This window comes from Eumetopias jubatus, unplaced genomic scaffold, assembly GCF_037043125.1.
Source record: "Eumetopias jubatus isolate StellerSeaLion01/CBP00866 unplaced genomic scaffold, mEumJub1_p1.0 scaffold_16, whole genome shotgun sequence".
Lineage (NCBI taxonomy): Eukaryota > Metazoa > Chordata > Mammalia > Carnivora > Otariidae > Eumetopias > Eumetopias jubatus.
In genome coordinates, this window is record NW_028274822.1 from 83,987,936 (window position 1) to 84,012,176 (window position 24,241).

General features: G+C 43.7%; 1 protein-coding gene and 1 pseudogene across 1 annotated transcript in view; one reads left to right on the top strand and one right to left on the bottom strand.

Annotated features, from left to right (window-relative positions):
* The window catches only part of PTPN11 (protein tyrosine phosphatase non-receptor type 11), an 81,552-nt gene extending 59,143 nt beyond the window's left edge, over window positions 1–22,409 (bottom strand). The window contains exons 1-2 of the mRNA XM_028116559.2: window positions 22,202–22,409; window positions 650–772 (exon numbers count right to left, since the gene is read on the bottom strand). Coding sequence (XP_027972360.1) covers window positions 650–772; window positions 22,202–22,215 — 137 coding nt within the window. The 5' untranslated portion in view covers window positions 22,216–22,409. The remainder of the gene's footprint in view (window positions 1–649; window positions 773–22,201) is intronic.
* On the top strand, window positions 6,361–7,462 carry LOC114219112 (charged multivesicular body protein 4b-like; annotated as a pseudogene).
* Window positions 22,410–24,241: the final 1,832 nt, after the last annotated feature.

Consider the following 24,241-nt stretch of genomic DNA (forward strand, 5'->3'; position numbering starts at 1 on the left):
GGGGACAAACGGGACCACAGCTTCCTCAGTGATGTTCATTTCTTGAAAAAGAAAAGTGGTCTGAAGAAACTCTTAAAAAGCATTTCCCCCGTTAAGAAATCAAAAGGAAGGGCGCCTGGGTGGCTCAGTTGGTTAAGCGACTGCCTTCGGCTCAGGTCATGATCCTGGAGTCCCGGGATCGAGTCCCGCAACGGGCTCCCTGCTCAGCGGGGAGTCTGCTTCTCCCTCTGACCCTCCCCCGTCTCATGCTCTCTCTCTCATTCTCGCTCTCTCAAATAAATAAATAAATAAATAAAATCTAAAAAAGAAAGAAATCGAAAGGAAAAATGCAGGCAACCAGGTTCAGGATGAGTGGAACCAGGATCAGGCAGTGCGTGGCCTAAGGACCTGCAACACTCTGTCCACCTCACCCTCAGGGGTCTCCTAGGGGAGAAGAAATGCCCATCATGATGCCCCTTCTGCCGCATTCCCACATGCCCACTCTCAGGAGGCCACGCCTGAGCCCCACAAGCAGGCTTGAGTCACATCTGACCCATGGGCCAGGCCTTCAAACTCTCAGTGAGGGTGGCAAGCTGTCCTGGGGGGAGGGGGGGTTCAATATTTCCCACCTGAAAAACCCTTGCAGGGTTCTCTTTTTCTTCCAACTTACCTGACGGAAAGGGTGAAGTCTCCAGGGTTGCTTTTACTGGGCCTCGCCAAAAAACTGCCATCAACTCCTCGCGTCAACAGCAGGTTTTCTGCCTCCACGCCAGTGATGTTTGGGTGAAACCATCTTGAGTGAGAGAAAAATGGAGAGAGTGATGAAAACCAACATTCTCCATCAGTACTGCTTTCCACACCATCACAGCTAAAACTCCTGTAAGTAGAGTAGCTAATAAAAATACAAAATAGCACCTTCTCTTCCTCTTCCCCCTCTTCTCCCGGGTCACTGTCCTCTCCTTGACTTCCTCTTGGTAGGAGCCTGCGATCCTGCCAGCACCGCCGGTGGGGCTGGGGGCATGGTCAGCGGGACTGGGGCTGGGGGTATGGGTATGAAGCTGAGCCCAAAGCCCAGAAAGACAGTCCATATGGTCAGAAGATTGAACACATGGAGTAGAATTAAACAAGTAAAGAAAGAAACTAGTGAATACATAAACATAGTAAGGATAATGAGAGCCAGGTTTCTCACTATTGGACAGGGGATACAACCAGAACTGAAGAAAACCAGAATATACCAGATTAGAATTGGCGGTAATGTAAACTCTAGTTTTTAACATATAGAGGTAGCTATAGAAATACAGATGTATGGTTCTGGGTATGTCTGGGTGCATTTGTGCAGGCATATACATACGTATCTTCCTAGCTCTCTCTTCTAAAAGGGCCTGGAAGCAATAACACCCCAGTAGCCATCAGCATAACCAGCACCGTTATCATGGTTTCTAAATACCATTCTCCAACAAAAGGAACTGGGTTCCTTGAAGAAAAAACTGATTCCAGGTCTGGTGCACTAAAAGTAAGATGAGCTTGGAATACCTTACTATATGCCACAGTCCCCTCCTCAGCGGGAAGCCTGCTTCTCCCTCCCACTCTGCTGCTCCCCCTGTTCGTGCTCCCACTCTCTCTCTCAAATTAACAAATAAGATCTTAAAAAAAAAAATACATGGGGACAAAGGGAAAGCTCTTTGCAGTAGAATCACAAAGAATGATATATAATCAGTAGAGGAGGAAGAACAGAATTAGAAAAATCACCATTTGGTGACCATCACATTAATAGTTCAGGCAAGAATCATCAGAGGAGGGGCGTCTGGGTGGCTCAGTCGTTAAGCGTCTATCTTCAGCTCAGGTCATGATCCCGGGGTCCTGGGATCGAGCCCCGCATCGGGCTCCCTGCTTAGTGGGAAGCCTGCTTCTCCCTCTCCCTCTCCCCCTGCTTGTGTTCCCTCTCTTGCTGTGTCTCTCTCTGTCAAATAAATAAAATCTTTAAAAAAAAAAAAAAAAAGAATCATCAGAGGACACTAAATCTGGTGGGTGAACATTTCAGGAAGGACAGGGTATTTACAGCCCCTCAAAGTACCTCCCCACAAAATACTTATTAATTACTTGTTAATTAACAAAAAATACTCATGAACCTCACAGTGGAGAACTTGACAGATAATATCTTAACCAACTGATAAAAGTTAACATCACCAGTTATGGCATCATGTGCCTCCTGACATCACGCACTGAGAACACGTGCCACTTCTGTGACATTCCTGCCAAGAATGCATTACCTAATCTAATTATGAGGAACATCGGACAAACCCCAAGTGCATGACATTCTACAAATTAACTGTTAGCACATACTCTTCAAAAATGTCAAAACTGTGAAGGGGGAGGGGACATCCAAAGTACTTTCCAGGTTACAGGCCAGAAACAGGACACAAGTTATACACTGCATGGTTCTTTCTGCACGATATCATTGACCAGGGGGGAGGTAGGAATTTGATGATAATACCATTATAATCTAAATTTCCTGATTTTGACATGTGTACTGTAATTATGTCTGTGTCTCTGTTTTTAGGAAACACACAATGAGTATTTTAGAGTAACAAGGTATCATGTCTGGAACTCACTCAAATGGTTCAGGATGAAGTTATACATACAGTGTGTATAAATATGAGGGAAGGCAAATGTCGTACAATGTTAGCTGCTAAATCTGGGTTAAAAGTAAACAGAAGTTGTCTGTATTATTCTTACAACATCTGTGTAATTTTGAAATTATTTCAAAATTAAAAGTTTTAAAAAACACACAAATAACGAAGTCCACCATGATTGCCATGCACTTCAGAGGATTCCTCTCTAGTTCCCAACAAGATTTCCTTCATGGATTCCAAAAGTCACCAAGATCTGTGGTAAAAAGAGTAATTTCTGAAGTCAAATTATCCGGAACCTTTATAGGCTAATTCAGTACTCCAGGGAACATACATCAATTATTAAATGTAGAGTCCTGGTCCTGATAATCAAATGAACTTCCAAAATACTTCTCAACAACTACTGGCCCAATTAAAGTGTACCACAACAGTGAAGAAGAGAGAACACAAGGGTGAAAAGCTGTCATCAGTCATGCATTAAGGACATGGAAAGCTCTGCAGCCTCGTGGCTAGGGCTCCGACCACAGAGACCCAGGTGCACATCTGAGCTCTACCACTTACTGGTACCACCAGTGACCTGGGAAAGTTCTTCCCACCTCAGATTCATCATCCTCAAAAAGGCAATGACTGACCGGGTTTTTTTTGCCATGATAATTCTTATGTTCCTTTTAAGAATAAAGTGATATTCCATACAGTATAGTGTCAGTCAGCCATTAAAAGTAACAAAGTACTGGGGGTTCCTGGATGGCTCGGTCGGTTGAGCGATGGACTCTTGGTTTTGGACTGGGTCATGATCTTGGGGTTGTGGGATCGAGCCCCATGTCGGGCTCCACGCTCAGCACAGTGTCTGCTTGAGAAATTCTCTCACTCCCTCTCCCTCCCCTTCTGCCCCTCCCCCCACTCACATTCTCTCTCCCTCTCTCTCAAATTAATTAATCAATTAACTTTTAAAATGCTACAATTCGGAGGAACCTCAAAAATATTATGCTAAAGGAAAGAAACCAAACACAAGAGGCCACATGTTGTATGATTCCATTAATGTGGTATGTCCAGAATAAGCAAATCCATAGAGATAGAAAGTAGATTAGTGCTTGCTTTGGGAAGGGGGGAGAGCTAATAGGTACAGGGTTTCTTTTTGAGGTGATGAAAATGTCCTAAGATTATAGTGTACTATGTAAATATACTAAAAACCACTGAGCTGTGTCCTTTAAATATGTATGGTATGTGAATTATATCTCATTAAAGCTGTTTAAAAAAAATAGGGGGTAGGCAAAAAATAAAATACATAAAAAATGAAAATAAAAAAGAATGAAATGGAATAATAAAAAAAGAGGGCTTACTAAATTCACTCATTCCACAAACACAGCACTGAGGATGACAGCCAGCTAACAGAATAACATCCCTGAGGGTTTCTTTGCAATGGAGGAGATTAAAAACAACAACAACAACAAGGAGGGGCATGTGGGTGGCTCAGTCAGTTAAGCGTCTGCCTTCGGCTTGGGTCATGATCTCAGGGTCCTGGGATCGAGTCCCATGTCAGGCTCCTTGCTCAGCAGGGAGCCTGCTTCTCCCTCTCCCTCTGCCCCTGCTTGTGTGCCTGCTCTCGTACTCTCTCTCTGTCTCTCTTGCTTGCATGCTCTCTAATAAATAAATAAAATCTTTTAAAAATATATAAATAAATAAATAAGGAAATAAAAGTAAATATATAAAATGTCAGATGGTGATAACTGCTACAAAAGGAATAAAGCAGTGTGGGGCACCTTGGTGGCTCAGTCGGTTGAGAATCCGACTCCTGACTCTTGGTTTCGGCTCAGGTCATGATCTCAGGGTCCTGGGATCCAGCCCCACATCAGGTTCCCTGCTCAGTGGGGAGTCTTGCTTCTCCTCCCTCTCCCTCTGCCCCTCTCCCCTGCTCATGCGCTCTCTCTCTCATACTGTCTCTCAAATAAATAAATAAAATCTTAGAAAAAAACATTAAAAAAAAGAGGAATAAAGCAGCGAGAGGGGTGCTACTTATACAGGATATATGGGGAGGGCTTCAGTGATAAGGTAGCATCTGACAAGACCTGGAAGAGGCAAGGCAGCAACATGCCCATATGCGGGAGAGGAGCATACCAGGCAAGGCGTGGGCCATATGTGACATTAGGCAAGAGGTCAGTGTGGCTGGGGCAGGGCAAGGGACAGACAGGTGGGGGAGGCCAGTGAGGTAATGAAAAGCCAGATGTAGGGCCTCAGAGACACTGTAAAAACTTCAACCTTTATTTTTTGCAAAATGGGAAAGACTGGAAGGTTTAGGCAGAGGAGCGACATGATCTGACATATTTTTTTTAAAGATTTTTATTTATTTATTGAGAGAGAGAATGATAGAGAGAGAGCCAATGAGATGGGGGAGGGTCAGAGGGAGAAGCAGACTCCCTGCTGAGCAGGAAGCCCGATGTGGGACTCGATTCCGGGACTCCAGGATCATGACCTGAGCCGAAGGCAGTCGCTTAATCAACTGAGCCACCCAGGCGCCCCTGACTTATATTTTTAAATCACCTTTCAAACTACTGCACAGGGATAACACACAAGTCAGTTAAGAAAGCCACCGTGATAAATAATCCAAACAAGAAATGATGGTACCAAGGACCAAGGTGGCAGTGGTGGGAGGAGTGATAAATAGTCCAACTAGGAATATCTTGAGGGTAGGCAACAGGATTTCATAAAGGATTATACATGGAATGGGAAAAAACAGAGTAAGAACACCCCTAGTTTTGGAGTCTAATCAACTAGAAGGTTGGAAATATGGAAAGGGTGAGGAGAGGAAAATCAAGGGTTAGATTTGGTATGTGTTAATTTGAAATGTTAAGGTAGTTGTCCAAGTGTTGGTGCACACTAAGCACTAAATGTTAGATATTATTATTGACGATCATCATAATAAACGTAAGGTTGTTCTGACAAGAAATAATCAGAAAAGGCAAGAATGCATAGTCTATCAACATTCCTGCTCTTTACAGTAACTGAAATTTTTAATTTTTATTTTTTATCCTTTTATTTTTAATTTTTTTATAAATTTTTTATTTAATTTTATTTTTAATTTTTCCTATACCATCTCACTAGTGTTTTAGGGGGAATCTAAACATCATTCTGATTGGCCTTGAGAAAAATCACATGGGCTGCAGCTAGACTGCCCTCATTCACATCCCAGCTCTGTATGCTCATGGGCTAGTGACTTCACTTCGCTGTTAACTCACCTAGAAAACGGACATAGTAACAAATGCATGTGTGCAAACACACGATTGCCTCGACACACACACACACACACACACACACACACACATACACGGAATCCTCCTGATCTACACCCCAAGTTTTTTCACTTACTACAACTTAAAGATCGTTCTATAGCAGTACATTCTTCTTAATGGCTACACTATATTCCATCGTATGAATATACCCCCAGGAACTTAATCCCCATTACAGGACATTCGTATTATGCCTAGGTTTTGTTATTACAAATAATGTAGCAGAGGAGTGCAGTCGGCTCAGTCGGTTAAGCATCCAACTCTTGGTTTCAGCTCAGGTCATGATCTCAGGGTTGTAAGATTGAGCCCCACATTGGGCTCTGCACTCAGTGGGGAGTCTGCTTGAGATTCTCTCTCTCCCTCTCCCTCTCCCCCAGTGCATGCTCTCTCTCTAAAATAAATAAATCTTAAAAAAAAAAAAAGACAAGGGGAGCAGACGGCGCAGGCCGGTCTGGCGAGCAGAAACCATGTCAGTGTTCAGCAAGCTGTTCGGAGCAGGAGGGGTCAGGCCAGCAAGGGCAGCCTGACCCCTCAGGTTGCCCTCCAGCGACTGCTGGACACGGAAGAGATGCTCAGCAAGCAGCAGGAATTCCTGGAGATGAAGATCAGGCAGGAGCTGACCGCCACGCCAAGAAGCCCAGCCCAGAAACAAGCCCGCAGCCCTCCAGGCCCTGAAGCGCAGAAGAAGTATGAAAAGCAGCTGGTGTGGGGCGCCTGGGTGGCTCAGTTGGTTAAGCAACTGCCTTCGGCTCAGGTCATGATCCTGGAGTCCCTGGATCGAGTCCCACATCGGGCTCCCTACTCAGCGAGGAGCCTGCTTCTCCCTCTAACCCTGCCCCCTTTCATGTACTCTCTCTCTCTCTCATTCTCGCTCTCTCAAATAAATAATCTTTAAAGAAAAAAAAAAAAGCAGCTGGCGTAGATCGATGGCACACTATCCACCATTGAGTTTCAGCAGGAGGCCCTGGAGAACGCCAATACCAACACTGAGGTACTCAAGAATGCGGGCTCTGGGGCGCCTGGGTGGCTCAGGCGGTTAAGCATCCGCCTTTGGCTCAGGTCATGATCCCAGGGTCCTGGGATCGAGCCCCGCATCGGGCTCCCTGCTCGGCGGAGAGCCTGCTTCTCCCTCTCCCTCTGTCTGCCACTCTGCCTACTTATGCTCTCTCTCTCTGGTAAATAAATAAATAAAAATCTTAAAAAAAAAAAAAAAAGAACGCAGGCTCTGCTGCTAAGGCCATGAAGGCTGCCCACAACAACATGGACATCGATAAAGTTGATGAGTTAATGCAGGACATTTGCTGACCAGCAAGAACAGGCAGAGGAGATTTCAACAGCTATTTCACAACCTGTAGGATTTGGAGAAGAGTTTGATGAGGATGAGCTCATGTTAGAATGAGAAGAACTAGAACAGGAGGAACCAGACGAGAATTTGCTGGAAATCAGGGGACCCAAAACAGTCCCTCTACCAAATGTTCCCTCTATAACTGACCACCAAAACCCACTAAGAAGAAGGAAGAGGAAGAGGGTGACATGAAAGAATTGGAGAACTGGGCTGGATCCATGTAACTGGTCCAATGTGGGCTGGGCCCAGACAGACTCTGGTGGCCTGTGCAGCGGGCCGGGGCCGGGGCAAGGGACAGGACATGATGCAGGCAAGTTCCATCACTCCTGAATCTCCCTCCAAAGCAGCAGGGCTGCATCGCTGCTCATTCTCAGCACAGCACGGTGTGCACCCAGCGGGACGGGGAGGGGTGTGGGGGCAGGCGGGTGGGGTGGGGGTGGGGCGGGGTGGAAGGTGCCTGCTGTTTATAATGTTGAATTTCTGCAAAATAAACTGTATTTGTAAAATCCAAAAAAAAAAAAAAAACAAACAATACAGCACAAGACATTGTTTACAATCATCATTATACACTTTTTCAAGTACATCCATAAATTAGATTTTCAGAAAATTGCTTTGGCAAGAGTTTGCCTTTCACTTTGACAAATCTCCCCAGCTGCACTCAAAAGAAGGTACCAGTTTCGACTCCCATAAATTGAACGTGAAAGCCCCCGTTTTCTCTCACTTTTGCCAATACTGCATATATTACCAAATTTTTTCATCTTTGTCAATCTGATTCACGGAAAAAAGGACCATTCTAGTTTGCATTTCTGTGTGACACTAAGTACTTTTTTATGTTTTCAAAGCCCCTTTTTCTTCCTTTTCTGTGAGTTGTCGGTTTGTCACTGTTCGCTTTCTCCTGCATTTTTTCTTCTTCTTACTAATTTACAGCAGCTCTTGATATACGCAGAAAATGACCCTTTATTATATGTGTGGCAATTATTCATCTTAGCTTTTTGCACTTTTCACTGTTTGCGGTATTCTTTTTCCACAGAAATTCATCTTGGCATGGTTAAATTTATCAGATCTTTCCTTTATGAGTTCTGGGTTTCTCACTATGCTTAGAAAAACTTAACTCACAGCACTGTTCTGAGACAGAAATAAATTAAATATAAAATACATAAAATACTTAGCACAGAACCAGCCCTTAGAGTTTCACCTTGGGAACCAGGAATTTAGTTTTTAGTCAGAATAAAATAACTTACAATAAAGACAGATTTTCACAGGACCCTGCAAGGTGTGGCCCCAACCTGATTCTCTCTTTTTTATTTTTAAGATTGATTTATGAAAGAGAGAGAGCATGCAGGGGGGGGCGGAGGGAGAGGGAGAGAGAATCTTCAGCAGACTCCCTACTGAGCACATAGCCACAACCCCGAAATCATGATCTGAACCAAAATCAAGAGTCAGATGCTTAACTGACTGAGCCACCCAAGTGCCTCCCACCCTGACTCTTATTTGGGTGACTTCTCTGTTTTCTTCAAATATGCCCCATGTGGCCTTTGCACATGCTGTTCTGCAGACACCCCCACCCCCCCTTTTCACAGCACCCTGAGCGTCCCCTGGGTGATATCAACATGAAATTGAATCACACATTCCTCTGACACACGCAGGACTGGCAGCCGCCAAGGGAGAGAACCTGTCTGCTACCATACAAATGTGTACCTCCAGCTCCACACAAAGGGGCTAACACAGGATTCCTTAAATATTTGTGGCTAGAAGGGAAGGACAAAAGGAGCCATTGGGGGTGGGTGGGGATGCCTGTCACTGCTCCTCCACATCCACAGTTCCCCATCGACATAGGTCATAGGTGGTGTCACGAGAGGCTGTCAGAAGAGACCTAAGTGTCAGCTGGCAAAGGCTCTCCTCAGACCTGCCCCACCAGCTCTTTCAAGAAAAAAAAAAGATTATTATTTCTAGTACACAGTCAATTTTTATCTGATTTGTAGAGCTAAGGTGGTTATATTCCCTTATCTGTATGCTATTACAATTTTAATAAGAATTTCCAAAGCGGGGACACCTGGGTGGCTCAGTCGGTTGAATAGTCTGCCTTCATTCAGCTCAGGTCATGATCTCAGAGTCTTGGGATTGAGCCCATATTGGGCTCCCTGCTCAGCAGGGAGTCTGCTCCTCCCTCTCCCTCTGCCCCTCACTCTCCCTCTGCCCCTTCCCCCAACTCCTGCCTGTGCACGCAGGTGCACTATCTCAAATAAATAAAATCTTTAAAAAAAAAAAGTCCTTATGCACAGGTCCAGGACACCTTGTGCATAAGGCAAAAACCTGTCCCAAAGCCTCCCCATGGATTTGAAAACACTAAAATTTGATATTTTAACTAAGTTAATACCACTAGGGAAAGAACTCTTGGTCTACTTCTCTTCGTCTATTACCACTCTTGCACTTCACCCAACTTTGTTCTGTGCCCCTCACCTGTAAATGTGTAGGTGTTCATAACCATGGTAACAAATACATATTAAAAAACAAACAGGATGCCTGGGTGGCTCGGTCGGTTAAGCATTTCACTCCTGATTTCATCTCAGGTCATGATCTTAGGGTCATGACATCAAGCCCCACACTGGGCTCTGCACTGGGCGTGGAACCTGCTTAAGATTCTCTCTCCCTCTCTCTCTGCCCCTCCCCCACCTTGCACTCTAAAAACAAACAAACAAATAAAACAGTTACTCAGGGTTCTTTCTACAGGACAAGCTAAATAAAGTAGACCACATTGTGTAGCCCCATAAACAGACCCCATTTAAAGCAATGAAATTTTATATTTAATCGGGACATTGGAGGAAAAGAACTAAAGTCATAAACATCTCTACAAAGTTTGGCAACCATTCTACCAGGGTTGTGGTAGAGAGAATATAAACTGTTTTGTTTTAGGCTTTAATTTATGAGTCAGAAGAAAATATAATTTTCTTTCTATTAGGTGCATTTTTTTATTTTTATTTTTTAAAGATTTTATTTATTTATTTGCCAGAGAGATAGAGAGCACAAGTAAGCACAGTGGCAGGCAGAGGGAGAGGGAGAAGCAGACTCCACGCCAAGCAGGCAGCCAGATGTGGGCCTCGATCCCAGGACTCCGGGATCATGACCTGAGTCAAAGGCAGCCGCTTAACTGACTGAGCCACCCACGCGCCCCTAGGTGCATTTTTTTAAAAATCACACCTATATTCTGGATTTGTTTTTCCCCTCAGTAAAGCCAGTAAGCATACATATTTGAAAGAAATATATGCTTGCTTGTGTTCCCTCTCTTGCTGTGTCCCTCTCTGTCAAATAAATAAAATCTTTAAAAAAGAAAAAGAAATATATGTATTTTCATTTACTAATATGAGTTGCATTTTTCTAAACATTAAGTAAGCCCAGATATCATAGCATGAAAAAATGTAAAATACTAAATTTTTCTTTCCCTTCCTAATTATTTGGATTGAAAAAGGTCAAGATAATGCACAGGTTTATGTTTTTGCATCTTGCAATTTTTTTTTAAAGTAGGTTTTTAAAGATATTTATTTATTTATTTAACAGAGATAGAGAGCACAAGTAGGCAGAGCGGCAGGCAGAGGGAGAGGGAGAAGCAGGCTCTCCACGGAGCAGGGAGCCCGATGCGGGGCTCGATCCCAGGACCCTGGGATCGTGACCCGAGCCGAAGGCAGCCGCTTAACCAACTGAGCCACCCAGGCGCCCCTGCATCTTGCAATTTAATTTGGAAATATTTCAAAATGTGTAAAAAAAAATATTTCCAATCTGTTTTTAAAAAGCTACTGCTATATAAAGCTGAAGTATAACTTTAAATGTGCCTGCTAGGCAATTAGCAAGCATCACAGTAAAGACTGGACATGGCAAGAATCATCAGTGGGTGCTAAACCTGGGGAGAAGTGGAGTGGGAGGAGCAGGGTACCTGCGTGGTCTTACACTGTGTCTTCGTCAATCACTAATTAGTTACGGGGCGCCTGGGTGGCTCAGTCGTTAAGCGTCTGCCTGCGGCTCAGGTTGTGATCCCAGGGTCCTGGAATCGAGCCCCACATCGGGCTCCCTGCTCCGCGGGAAGCCTGCTTCTCCCTCTCCCACCCCCTCCCCCTGCTCGTGTTCCCTCTCTCGCTGTCTCTGTCAAATAAATGAATAAAATCTTAAAAAAAAAAAAATCACTGATTAGTTACAAGGGAGAAAATATGGGGCACCTGGGTGGCTCAACTGGTCTGCCTTCAGGCTCAGGTCGTGATCCCAAGGTCCTGGCATTGAGTCCTGCATCGGGCTCCTTGCTCAGGGGGGAGGCTGCTTCTCCCTCTGCCTGGTGCTCCCCCTGCTTGTGCATGCGCTCCCTCTCTCTCTGACAAATAAGTAAATGAAATCTTTACAAAAAAAGGGGGGGGGAATATTATACAAAGGTGAAAGTGGACAAACCCTTTACCAGGTAGTCACTGATGATAATTAACGTCATCAGTGGACATCATGTACCTCCAGATATGATACCCAAAGAAGGTTACAATATCACCTACATAGTACTCTGGCTGAAATCTAATAATGATGAAACATTAGACAAATTCAAAATGAGAAATACTCCATTTTAAAAGGGGAAGGGGGAAATGTATTTTTCCCAAAAATCACTAGCATAAAAGACAAAGGTTGTAGAAGTATTCCAGATTAAAGAGACCTAACAACTAAATCCTATACTAGAAGAGGAAAAAAAGCTATAAAAGACATGACTGGGTCAACTGGCACAGCTGGAATACAACAGGTTAGACAAAAGGATTATTACAGATGGTAAAATTACCAGTTAAAATTTTTTAAAGACAGGGGCGCCTGGGTTGGCTCAGTCGGTTAAGTGTCTGCCTTCAGCTCAGGTCATGATCCCAAGGTTGGGATCCAGCCCTGTGGCTTCTCTCTCTCCCTACTTGTGTGCTGCTCGCTCGCTCTCTCTCTGTTAAATAAATAAATAAAAACACTAAAAAATGAAAAAAAAAGATAGTTTTATTCTTAGAAAATAGGGCGCCTGGGTGGCTCAGTTGGTTAAGCGACAGCCTTCGGCTCAGGTCATGATCCCAGAGTCCCGGGATTGAGTCCCGCATCGGGCTCCCTGCTCCTCCCTCTGACCCTACCCCCTCTTGTGCTCTCTCTCTCACTCTCTCTCTCAAATAAATAAAAAATAAAATCTTTTAAAAAAAATCTTTATAAAAAAATAAAAGAAACACTGAAGCATTTAGGAGTAAAGGGCTATGATCTATGTAATTTACCCTCAAATGTTTGGAGAAAAAAATTATAAAATATTATATATGTGTACATACACACACACACACACAGAATATAAAGCAAATGGGATGGAAAGTTAACAGTAGTGAGTCTGGGTAAATGGTATTCCATTCATATGTGTATTCTTTGCACTATTCTTATTCTTGTAACTTTTCTCAAAGTTTGAAACAAATCCCAAGTAAAAGATAAAAATCATTTCAAAATTTTCTGAAAAATCCATTTGTTCAACTCACCAGCTCTGATTCCCATCATCAGTAAGTTACCCATCCTTAGCCCTGAAGCTGGCTGTACTAGATACCAAAAAGGGATGACAGGGAGAAGACAGAGATGAAAACTTACATGGAGAGAGAGTATGGGGACAGAAAGGAGACAGATTTATCGTTTTACTACCAATAATATTATATATTTAAATAAGAACTTACAAATTATGAGATAAAGAGATCTCTCCATGTTTATTACAAACGTCTCTTTTCAGCAATTGTGAACCAGTTCTGATAGTAAGGACAAAATAGTGTAGTATTGGCTATCATATTTTATGGCTGGTTAAAATTACTGCAACATTTACTGAATGCCATGTGCCAATGTAACCATTACATTCTGCTATTTACTTCTAAAAGTTTCTAAAGCAGGATCTAAACCCACACATTGTAACCACATGTTCTCACCTTTGCATGTTTCACAGAAATGACGCTTACATAGAGTATCCTGCCAATGCTGAGGGTGCAAAAGACATTATAAATCGACTTCCACTGCTGAAGGTATATGTAAACCCTACCCTACCCGTCAGGTAGACTGGGAACAGGAGATAAGGCCAATGGTTGTCTCTTTACCCCTTTATTAAATAAACTCTATTATCTCCTTTACAACTTACAATTATACCTATCATGTTATTAAGAATGAACAGAGGAGGGTGATGTTTACAAGGGAAACAGTAACCAGCATTTAGCACAAATACCTGACAGAGCAAGGGCTTAATAAACATTGGCTATCACCTTTGTTATCATTATTATTACTAGTGGAAAACAGCAGGAAAGATTCTTCTCATGCATAATTATGTCAGTATCACATAGGCCATTCTGACATATGTATCATTTATGTCACACTGCCTTTTAATAAACTTAACTTCAGCGTTCAGGGGCTATCCCTACATTATTTCAAATAGCATATAATTAGAAATTAAAAGTTCTAGTCCATAACCTATCTACTTGAGCTTTGATTTATTTTAAACTCTTCTTCCTTAGCTATTTTTTCAAAAAGCACTGGTAATCAACAAAAACTTTTTCCCACTTACATTTAATATTTGTGTTCAATCACTGACAATTCTGTGATGTGCAGCATGCTTATCACTAATAAGTTGGAGTGAACTCCATCCCTTAGATCTTAGTGAGGGTAAAGACAAACAGTAGAATTAATACAATTAATATTATGGGGCTGGCCTCAAGGATTATGAACAATTGTAATATTAGGTACTGAGACCACACATCTTGAAGGCTGGCCCCATCTCCCACCTGGTGTGAATGTAAACAGCAGAGGTTAGTCTAACAACAACAACAAAAAAGTAACATAAATGTATTTGTGTTATCTTAAAAGATGGGGAAAGGCAAATTAGCAGAACTCCATTTGAGTTTATCAACAAAGTGATTAATACCGTGGGTCCAGAAGGTATTAGATGAGAAGAAACAGATACATTTCCAGTCCTCCCATGTACATAACAGGCATTTGATGAATGGCTGTTGACTGAATGAATTTGGGGGGGGAGGGGAAGGATAAAAAAACAGGTAGAAGAAGACATCAGGAGGAGGGAAGTGGAGAAAAAGTCACATGAGGAAGGGAGAGGGATGGAAAAGCGTCCCCCTTTTGCTCATTTTAATATAGGCAAACCTGCCGGCCCCTGACAACCCCTTCTAACTGGCCATCTTCTGGCATTATTTAGTAAGGGTCTCGGTGGGTGGCAGGTGCCACCCATCTCTTCAAAGGAGTTGAAAGCGTGTGTGTGTGTGTACACATGCACACACACACACACACACACCCCAACACCACCGCCGCCACTTGTGAAAGAGCCACAAATCAACGTATAAAACAAAACGCCTAAAACACATGAGCCTGAGTGAGCTTGAAGACACAAAAGACAGAATCCCTGCCTGCAGGGGAATTTACAAACCCAAACAATTTGCTGGGAAATCACACCAGAAATCTAAATAACCACCTACACCTCCCTACCTCCACCCCTCCCGGTCAGTGAATGCAGATTCTGCAAAGGCTTAGCTCTCTGAGGCTAAGAACTTATTTATGACAAGTGAGTCTTAAAAAAAAAAAAAAATGCTGATAAACCAAAAAGAAAATACAATGATTCTGAATATTTTGTTTTATCTACGCACCCTCTTCCCCCAGTGGTGTGGGGAAACAGTCAAGCAGGCCAATAATTTCAGGAACTTATTCTTATTCAAGGCTGCCATGCTAAGAAGAGAATTTAAAGTAGGGATCCAAAGTCTAATTTCGGTTTCTTGACTAAATATAAAGTGACACTGGGTATATCTTTCTTACCAGCTGCTCCAAAAAAAATCATTATCTTTGTCCTTGGGGAGAAAGTTTATAGTTTGGTACTTTCTGCAGATTATACGAATATTCTTCTTTTCTAATTAAATTTTAATATCCTATAGGAAAAGGATAAGTCATGAAGAAAGGGCAGTCAATAGGGACAAGCAGTCTAAGTAACAGAAGCTAGAAAAAAGTTGTTAAGGCAGCTTTTTAATGGTAGCGGATAGCTTTGTCTTTGTATCTTCCCGTGGGGTTTCAGTGGTCAGCATCATGACTCTGATGACAAGGCAATAAAAGTAAACTGCCTCCGAAACTCTTTCCACAAACGGCTTCTACCTTAGTTCAAAGCCTCTCTCTCACTTGTCTGCTCTCCCCAAGTCCACTCGTGTCTCCTACAATCCTTCCTTCACAGCAGCCAGAGGGATATTTTTAAACTGACCAACTCATGCCACTCCCCTGATCACATCCTTCCTTCTATGGCTTTACACTGCTCTTCAAATACAATCCAAACTCCTCTCCGTGGTCCACATGACCCTCGAAGACCTCACAAGGTCCTGTGTGGTCCAGTTCCCACCCACCTCCTCAGTGTCCCCAATGTGCTCCCTTTGGCTCCTGAAGTGCTCCAAGAGCTTCCCCACCTCAGCACTTCCATACTTGCTGTTTCCCAACACCTGAACACCCAGGGCTGCACAGTGCCTGGAACACAGTAATCCCACAATAAATAGTTCTTGAGTGAGTGGATCAGTGTTTCATTAGAATGGTTCCATGGGAGGATAAAGACTTGGATCTAGAATCCATTATCTTTACAAGAAACATACAGTATGTCTGTATGTATGTATGTGTGTATAGACAGACATACACAGTGTATATATGCATATATCAGTACACATGTACATATGTATTCTAAACAGAATATCCTATCCTGATAAATGTCTATTTCAGTTTGGTACTAGCTTTATCAAACTCATTTGATGCTGGCACACAAGTCTGTCTCCCCCTCTGAATTCATTGCTCCTTGCAACCATGACTAGTATCTTCCACATTTCAACGTTGTCAAGGACCACAGCACATATAAGTTTGCAAAATGCACACAACCCTCCAAAACTCAGTAGTGAACTGAGCTCCAGTTTAGGGAGTTTGAATTCAGTTCAGGGTCTTAAAGCCTTGACTGCAGTCCACAACTCCCACAGAGCGTGAGTATCTGCCTTGCCTTCAAGGTAAGGCAGTATCTGCCTTGCCTTAGAAACATCAGCATTGGATGGCAAGTGCTGTCTGTTTCCCAAAGGGAAAGAGGAATAAGGACAGTATCCTATTGTTCTATAGCTGCCTAACAAAGTACACCAAGGCCCACCAGTAACAATCACAAACGTGAGTTGGCTCTGCTTCTTCACGATCTTGTGTGCTCTCCAACGGTCTCTGCACTGACCATGTATAAGAAGGGTAAGTCATCTTAGCAGTGCCCCCTGCATTTGAGCAGTTCTGGCCAAAACTCTGAGCTTACATCGGGACACAACATTAATAAAGACATCCCAGTCCCAACTGGAAAGGCACAGGCCTGTTATTTTTCAGCAAGGCAAGTTTATTTACTCCCACAGGAGATAAACCAACATGGCCACCAGGAAGGGCCTGGGACAAAATGTACTTGACCTGCAAGATAAACCAAAAGCCTGGAGTCTGCGAACAAGCTAAATCTTCTGCTCCTCTCAGCTCAAGTCAGCATACATCATCTTTCAGAAGAACAAAAACAAATGTAGGAGCGCCTGGGTGGCTCAGTTAAGCGTCTGCCTTCGGCTCAGATCATGATCCCAGGGTCCTGGGATCGAGCCCCATGTCGAGCTCCCTGCTCAGTGGGAAGCCTGCTTCTCTCTCTCCCTCTGCTGCTTCCCCTGCTTGTACTCTCTCTCTGTCAAATAAATAAATAAACAATCTTTAAAAAAAAAAAAAGGCAAATGTAAAGGACCTGCCATATGCCAAAAGAGGGCTTGGAGAATACAGGCAGTTTTGTCAGCTGAACAAGGCTGAGTGGTGCACACAAGCAACCTCAAAATCTAAATTCAGTACTACCACCGCTAAATCACCTGTGGGAGGGTGGGAGGGGAGGGTCATTTCATTGTTCATTGCCTTCATTTCCCTACTTATGATGTTGAGAAATATCAGTATACTGAATATACTGACATTTTAGTTACTAAATGCATACAAAATCTAAATCCTAAACACACCAAAAAGAACTATGTTGAGGGGCGCCTGGGTGGCTCAGTTGGTTAAGCGACTGCCTTCGGCTCAGGTCATGATCCTGGAGTCCCGGAATCGAGTCCCGCATCAGGCTCCCTGCTCAGCAGGGAGTCTGCTTCTCCCTCTGACCCTCCCCCCATTCATGTGCTCTCTCTCTCTCTCTCTCATTCTCGCTCTCTCAAATAAATAAATAAAATCTTAAAAAAAAAAAGAATTATGTTGAAAATTAAGCAAAACGAAACTGAGAATAATATTGGTCACTCAGGAGTCAACTCCTATGCTCACCTCCTCAGAGAAATCATTCCTAAACTCATCAAACTAACATTATCCCCATTTGTTTTTTTTTTTCTCCCAGCAGTTATTACTACCTGAAATTGCAATCTTCATTCATAGGTTTTTCTTTCCCCTCTCTCTCAACCAAAAGAATGGCATCTTTGCCAATCTCACTGCTTTATCCTGCCTGGTTCAATAACTATTTGATTGAATTAATACTGAGGTTAAAAATAATTTGAAAAAGAAAAACAAAGCTGGAAGACTAACACTGATCTCAAGTCTTATAATAAAACTACAATAATCAAGACCATGTGATATTGGCATATGGACAAATAGATCAATAAAACAGAATGGATTCCAGAAACAGACCCACATATAAATGGACAATAGATTTTCTACAAAGGTACAAATTCAAAAGAGAGAGTCTTTTCAGCAAACGTGCTAAAACTGGTTATCTATATGCAAAAATATATACGTGTACACGTGCACATACATTTATATATATATATCTCCACACCTCACCATATACAGAAATTAACTCAAAGTGGATCATAAACCTAAAACCTTTGAGAAAACATTTGAGACCTTGGGTTAAGCAAAGATTCCTCAGCATGATTCATTAAAAAAAAAAAAAATTGAGGGGCGTCTGGCTGGCTCAGCCAACGTAGCATGCGACCCTTGATCTCTGGATTGTAAGTTCAAGCCCCATGTTGGGTGTAGAGATTACTTAAAAATAAAATCTTTTAAAATTAATGAATAAAAATAAAAATCGATAAACTGGACTTCATCAAAATTAAAAACCTCTGTTCTTTCAACAGAGACTGTTAAAAAAGACGAAAAGACAATGGGGCTCAGTCAGTTAAGCATCCAACTCATGGTTTCAACTCAGGTCATGATCTCAGGATCCTGGGATCCAGCCCTGTGTCAGGCTCTGCACTCAGAGGGGAATCTGGGGAATCTGCTTCAGGATTCTCTTCCTCTCCCTCTGCCCCTCCCCCCACTCATGCGTGTGTGCGTGTGTGTGTGTGTGTGTGTGTGTGTGTGTGTGTACACTCTCAAATAAATAAATAAATATTTCAAAAAGGGAGGGGCACCTGGGTGGCTCAGTCAGTTCCGCGTCTGTCTGCCTCTGACTCAGGTCGTAACTTCAGGGTCCTGGGATGGAGCCCTGAGTCCTGTTCCCTGCTCAGGAAAGAGTCTGCTTCTCCCTCTCCTCCCCCCACCCCATCCCCGTTTGTGCGCAAGCGCTCTCTCTCTCTCTCTCAAATAAATAAAATCTCTTAAAAAAAACAGATGAAAGACAAGCCACAGGCTAAGAGAAAATATTTGCAATTCTGATAAAGGACTTGTTTCCAGAATAAAGAATTGTCTTCTTGTAAGATTTTATTTATTTGAGAGAGAGCAAGAGAGAGTGCGAGCACAGAGGGAGAGGGAGAAGCAGGCTCCCTGCTGAGCAGAGAGCCTGACCCAAGGGCTCAGATCCCAGGACCCTGAGATCATGACCTGAGCTGAAGGCAGACACTTAACTGAGCCACCTGGGTACCCCTGGAATAAAAAATTCTTGAATCTCAATAAAAAAAAAAACTAAATAAAAATGGGGGGGGAAATATTTGATCAAATAGACGTGTCACCAAAGAAAATATACAGATGGCAAATAAGCACATAAAAAATGATCAACATCATTAGTCACCAAGGAAAACATGAATTAAAACTACAATGATGGGGCGCCTGGGTGACTCAGTCAGTTAAGCATCTGCCTTCAGCTCAGGTCATGATCCCAGGGTCCTGGGATCGAGCCCCATGTCGGGCTCCCTGCTCAGGGGGAGCCTGCTTCTCCCTCTCCTCCCCACTTGTGCTCTCTGTCGCTATCTCTGTCTCTGTCAAATAAATAAATGAAATCTTTAAAAAAATAAAGAATAAAAACTACAATGAGGGATGCCTGTATGGCTCAGTCAGTTAAGTGTCTGCCTTCAGCTCAGGTCATGATCTCAGGGTCCTGGCGTCTAGCTCCATGCTCAGCAGGGAGTTTGCTTCTCCCTCTGCCCCTCCCCCCATCGCTCATACACACAAGTGCTTGTGCTCTCTCCCTCTCAAATAAATATCTTAAAAACAACAACAACAAACTACAATGAGATACCATGACACACCCACTAAAACGGCTAAAATTTTAAAAAACTGACCATACCAAATGTTGGCAAAGATGTGGAGTAACAAGAACTCTTACATACTACTAGTGGGAATATAAATGGTATTACCACTTTGGAAAACAGTTTGGTAATTTCTGAAAAAGTTAAATATACATTGACTGTATGACCCAGCCATTCCCCCAAGAGGTATTTTGGTAAATACCTCTTGTACACAAACATTCACAGCAGTTTTGTTTGTGACAGACAAACTCCAGAACATCCCAAATGTTCCCATCAACAGGTGGATGGATAAACAAACGGTAGTACACCCATACAATGGAATATTACCAAACAATAAAAAGAAATGAACTTTTTGATACATACAACATGATGAATCTCAACATAATTATGCTGAGCATAAGAAACCAGACATAAAATTCCATTTATATAAAATTCTAAGAATTGCAAACTAAGGTGTAGTGACAGAAAGCAGAAGAGTGGTCACCTGACAAGGAAAGGATTAAAAAATACTCAAGGAAACATCATAAGGGATAATGGATATGTTCATTCTCTTGACTATGACGACGGTTTCACAAGTATATGCATGTGTCAAAACATCAAACTGTACACTTAAATATATGCAATCTATTGTGTGTCATTTATACCTCAATAAAGCTGGTTAAAAATAATAAAAAAGACCTGCAATCTGGAAAATATAGTAATTTCCAATTATCTGTGTTATGTTCACAACCTGACTTTTTAGCTGGCACGCATTTCTTTTCGATAACATAGGAGGGCCAGAGAAAAGGAATGATCTTTGCCACTTGCAGCTTTGGCTATACCCCCACTTCTCCGCTTCTACACTAACAAGCTGGACAATGTAGGGTCTATTACCACCCGGTCCCTTCCCCACTCCCAACCCCCAGTCTTTTTGTCTCCTAAAGAAGCAGATCCTTACTTGTCTGGAAGAGCAGACACAAGGAACAAAAGGTTCAATGACTATTTGACAGATGAAAGAATAGACAACTGTTTTATTTAAAAAGCTCCCTAAAGAATTAGAACATTTGAGGCTATACACTGTTCTGCTGAAATACAGTTATATATTACTCAGATCTGTAAGCACTTGCCAACAGACCTGTCCAAATCACTCACTTCCTATGGGTTTTTGGTTTTCTTTTCTGGCCCTCTTTCCATTCCACGAATAAATAATGGGCAGGTGTATTTTGAAAAGACATTCTTAATATTCTGAAAAATCTCTCAAATAACCCCAACAACTTGAAACAGTTTTTCAAATGTCTAAGACAGTGACCATAACAAGATCATAAAGGAAAAGACCAAACAATGGCTCTTATGTGTGAATCGTATTTTATAAAGAGTGGCAATACAAAATAACAGAATCATTATCTGAAAACAATAGGTCACACTACAGTTCAACAACATAATAACGCTTACAAATGATTAATAGTTATAAAATAATAATAGCAGTATAGTGATTAAACAGTGGGGATTCTGGCTCCACCACTTATTGGTTGAGTGACTTCAGGCAAGTTGCCTAACTTCTGAAAATCAGTTTACTCATCTTTAGAACCAGGATAATACTAAGAAGAAGAAGAATTCCTCTTCTCATAGGGTTATAGTGAGGTTTAAACGTGTCTGGCTTACAGTAAGAGCTAAATAAACGTTAGCTATCATAAGTATTTTTACTCTGAACTTCCAAGGGATCCCATTAATTCACTAATCCTCCTTCTGACTCTTGGTGCAAATCCTGTCATTTACTAACATGAAACTTCCGAGCCTCAGTTTCCACATCCGTAAAACGGGGGCGATTAATGTTACCTGACTTTGAAGGCTGTGGTTAAGGATTAACTAGAGATACAGCTCCCTTCCCTCCCATCTCCCAAAGCGAAGACCGCGAAGGAAGGAAATACTTCTAATAGCAGCAGATACAGTCAGTTTTTCCATTTCTGGCACGTGAGGGGAGGGAAGGAGGTGCAAAGAGCCACATAAAGGGGTCAAGTTCCCGAACGAAGCCCCCAAACGCACGAGAGAGGCAGAGTGACCCAGAGCGGCTCGACCGTCGGGGGCCCGACCCCGCGCAACTCCCTCCTCTCCCCTCCCGCGTCCCGGCCCGAGGAGCCTCCCCAAGTGAGCGGGGTTATTTCGGAATCACCATGAGGCAATTCTCATGAGGCAATGGGTCAGGAATGCGGCGCAGAGCCGGGCCGCTGGCGTCCGCGGTTCCCCGGGCGGCTCTACCTGCCCCCGTCCTGACGGGCATCCCCAGGACTGCGGGAGCCGGAACTCGGGGAGGCAGGAAATGAATGGGGACCCGAGAGGTGGGGGCGCGGTGGCGCCGGGCCCCCGGCCCCGGGAGGACGAGAAGTTGGGAGGGAGCCTGTCCCCCGCGACCCCGGGCGGGAGTCCGAAGCCCGGCCGGGGCGCCCCCTCCCGGGCGGGGCTGATCGAACGCGGCGGGGGCCGGGCCGAGGCCCGGGCCGGGCCCTCGGGGCTCCTCACCTCCGCGATGTCATGTTCCTCCCGCCCTCCGGCTCCGCGACGGACCCGCTCCTTGCTCAGGCTCTGCTGGGCCCGGTCACATCGGGCTGGCCCGAGGGAGGCCCGCTCGGGACCGGACAGGGGGGCAAAGCCAGCCGGCCGCGCGCAGACCCCCCTCCAGGCCTGGGGATCCCGGAGACTGTGCAGCCGCCCCCCAAGCCCGGTTCGCTCCTCCTCCTCCCCCGCCTATCCCCGCCGGCGCCGCCGTGACGTCACCCGCGCGACGCCCACCGCCACTTCCTGCTCCCACTCCTCCCGAGACTGAGCGGCGGCGGCTGGTAATAGCAGTTCAGTGACTCCGTGGAGCCGCCGCGACGCAGTTAGCAAAGCGCTCTCACCCTCCTGTAGACCTGGGCTGCAAGGCGCGCGCGCGGCGCCCTCACTACTGTGCGCATTCCCACTAATCGATCGCATTCTTTCCCACCGTGTCAATTTCCATTCCTGCCCTGACAGCCAAATCGAATTTCATTCATTTCATTCCACAAATCGCCGCTCCACTTTTTAGCTGTGTAACCTTAGGAAAGTTGCTGAGTGTCAGTTGTTGAGTCTCTGAGCTTCAGTGTTCTCCATTTCATTTCTGTAAAATGAAGATAGTAACTGTATTCTCTTCCTAAGATTATTATGGGGATTAAATATGCAAAATGCTTAGAACCAGGCCTGGCCTATTTAATATGTGCTTTGTAATTCTTACCTGGATTATCATGATAATTAAACATCTGGTAGGCACTGTTTTAAACTATGGGGATACAAAAAAAAAAAACAACAACAATGAGGATAGGGTAGTGAACTGAAGACAAAAATCCCTGCTAAAATACTATATTTCCATCTTCCTTTCTTTTCTTTATAGCCCTTTATATTATCATTTTTTAAAGTTTTTTTTATTTATTTATTTTAGAATCCCAAGTAGACTCCTCACTGAGCCCATGGAGGGGCTCTATCACACAACCATGAGATGATGACCTGAGCAGAAACCAAGAGCTGGGCACTCAACCAAGAGTGGATGCTCCACTGACTGTGTCACCAAGGCATCCCTTATCATTTTTTCTAAAGATTTATTTATGTATTTATTTCTTTGAGAGAGAGAGAGAGAGAGCACAAGCAGGAGGGGCAGAGGGAGAGGGAGAAAGAATCTCAAGCAGACTCCATGCTGAGTGGTGGGCACCACCAGAGGCTCACTCTCCCAACCCTAGCCTAAACCAGGAGTTGGAGCTTAACCCACTGCACCATCCAGGCACCCCTATATTTCATCTTAAATAGAGTAGTTAGGTAAGTCTTCACTGAGGATGACAAGCTGATTACAGATCTGATCCTGGAGTAGTCAGTGGGAATAACTCTGGCAAATAGCATTTCGCATCAGTGGAAATAACTCTGGTGAAAAGGGAGAGGCAAGTGCAAAAGCCCTGAGGCAGGAGGCTGCCTCCTGTATTCCAGAAACTGTGAAGAGATCTCTGACTGGAGTGCAGAAGGCGGTGGGAGGGGTGAAGGGAGACCAGCAGGAGATGAGGTGAGAAAAGCATAGAGATGATCTAGGGTTCTATAGGCTATTTAAATGAATAGTAAAATGGAGAGCCATTGAAAAATTTTCAGCAAAGAAGGAATATAATCTGTGTTTTAAAATTGAAAAGTAAGGAGGGCGCCTCACTGGCGCAGTCGGTTAAGCATCTGCCTTCAGCTCAGGTCACAGTCCCACGGTCCTGGGATCAAGCCCCGCGTTGAGCTCCCTGCTCTGCGGGAAGCATCCTTCTCCGTCTCCCTCTGCCACTCACCCTGCTTGTGTTCCCTCTCTCTCTGTCAAATAAATAAATAAAATCTTTTTTAAAAAAATTAAAAGTAAGGGTACTCTGGGAGAATCAGATCAAGGGGGCAAATCTGGAAACAGACTAGTTCAGAATACTAGAATACTGTAATATTCCAGGCTAGAGATGATGGTGGCTCAGACCAGAATGAGAAGGTAGAGCCTTTACCTGATGACTGTCCTTGTGATTCATTAAAGGCCACAGA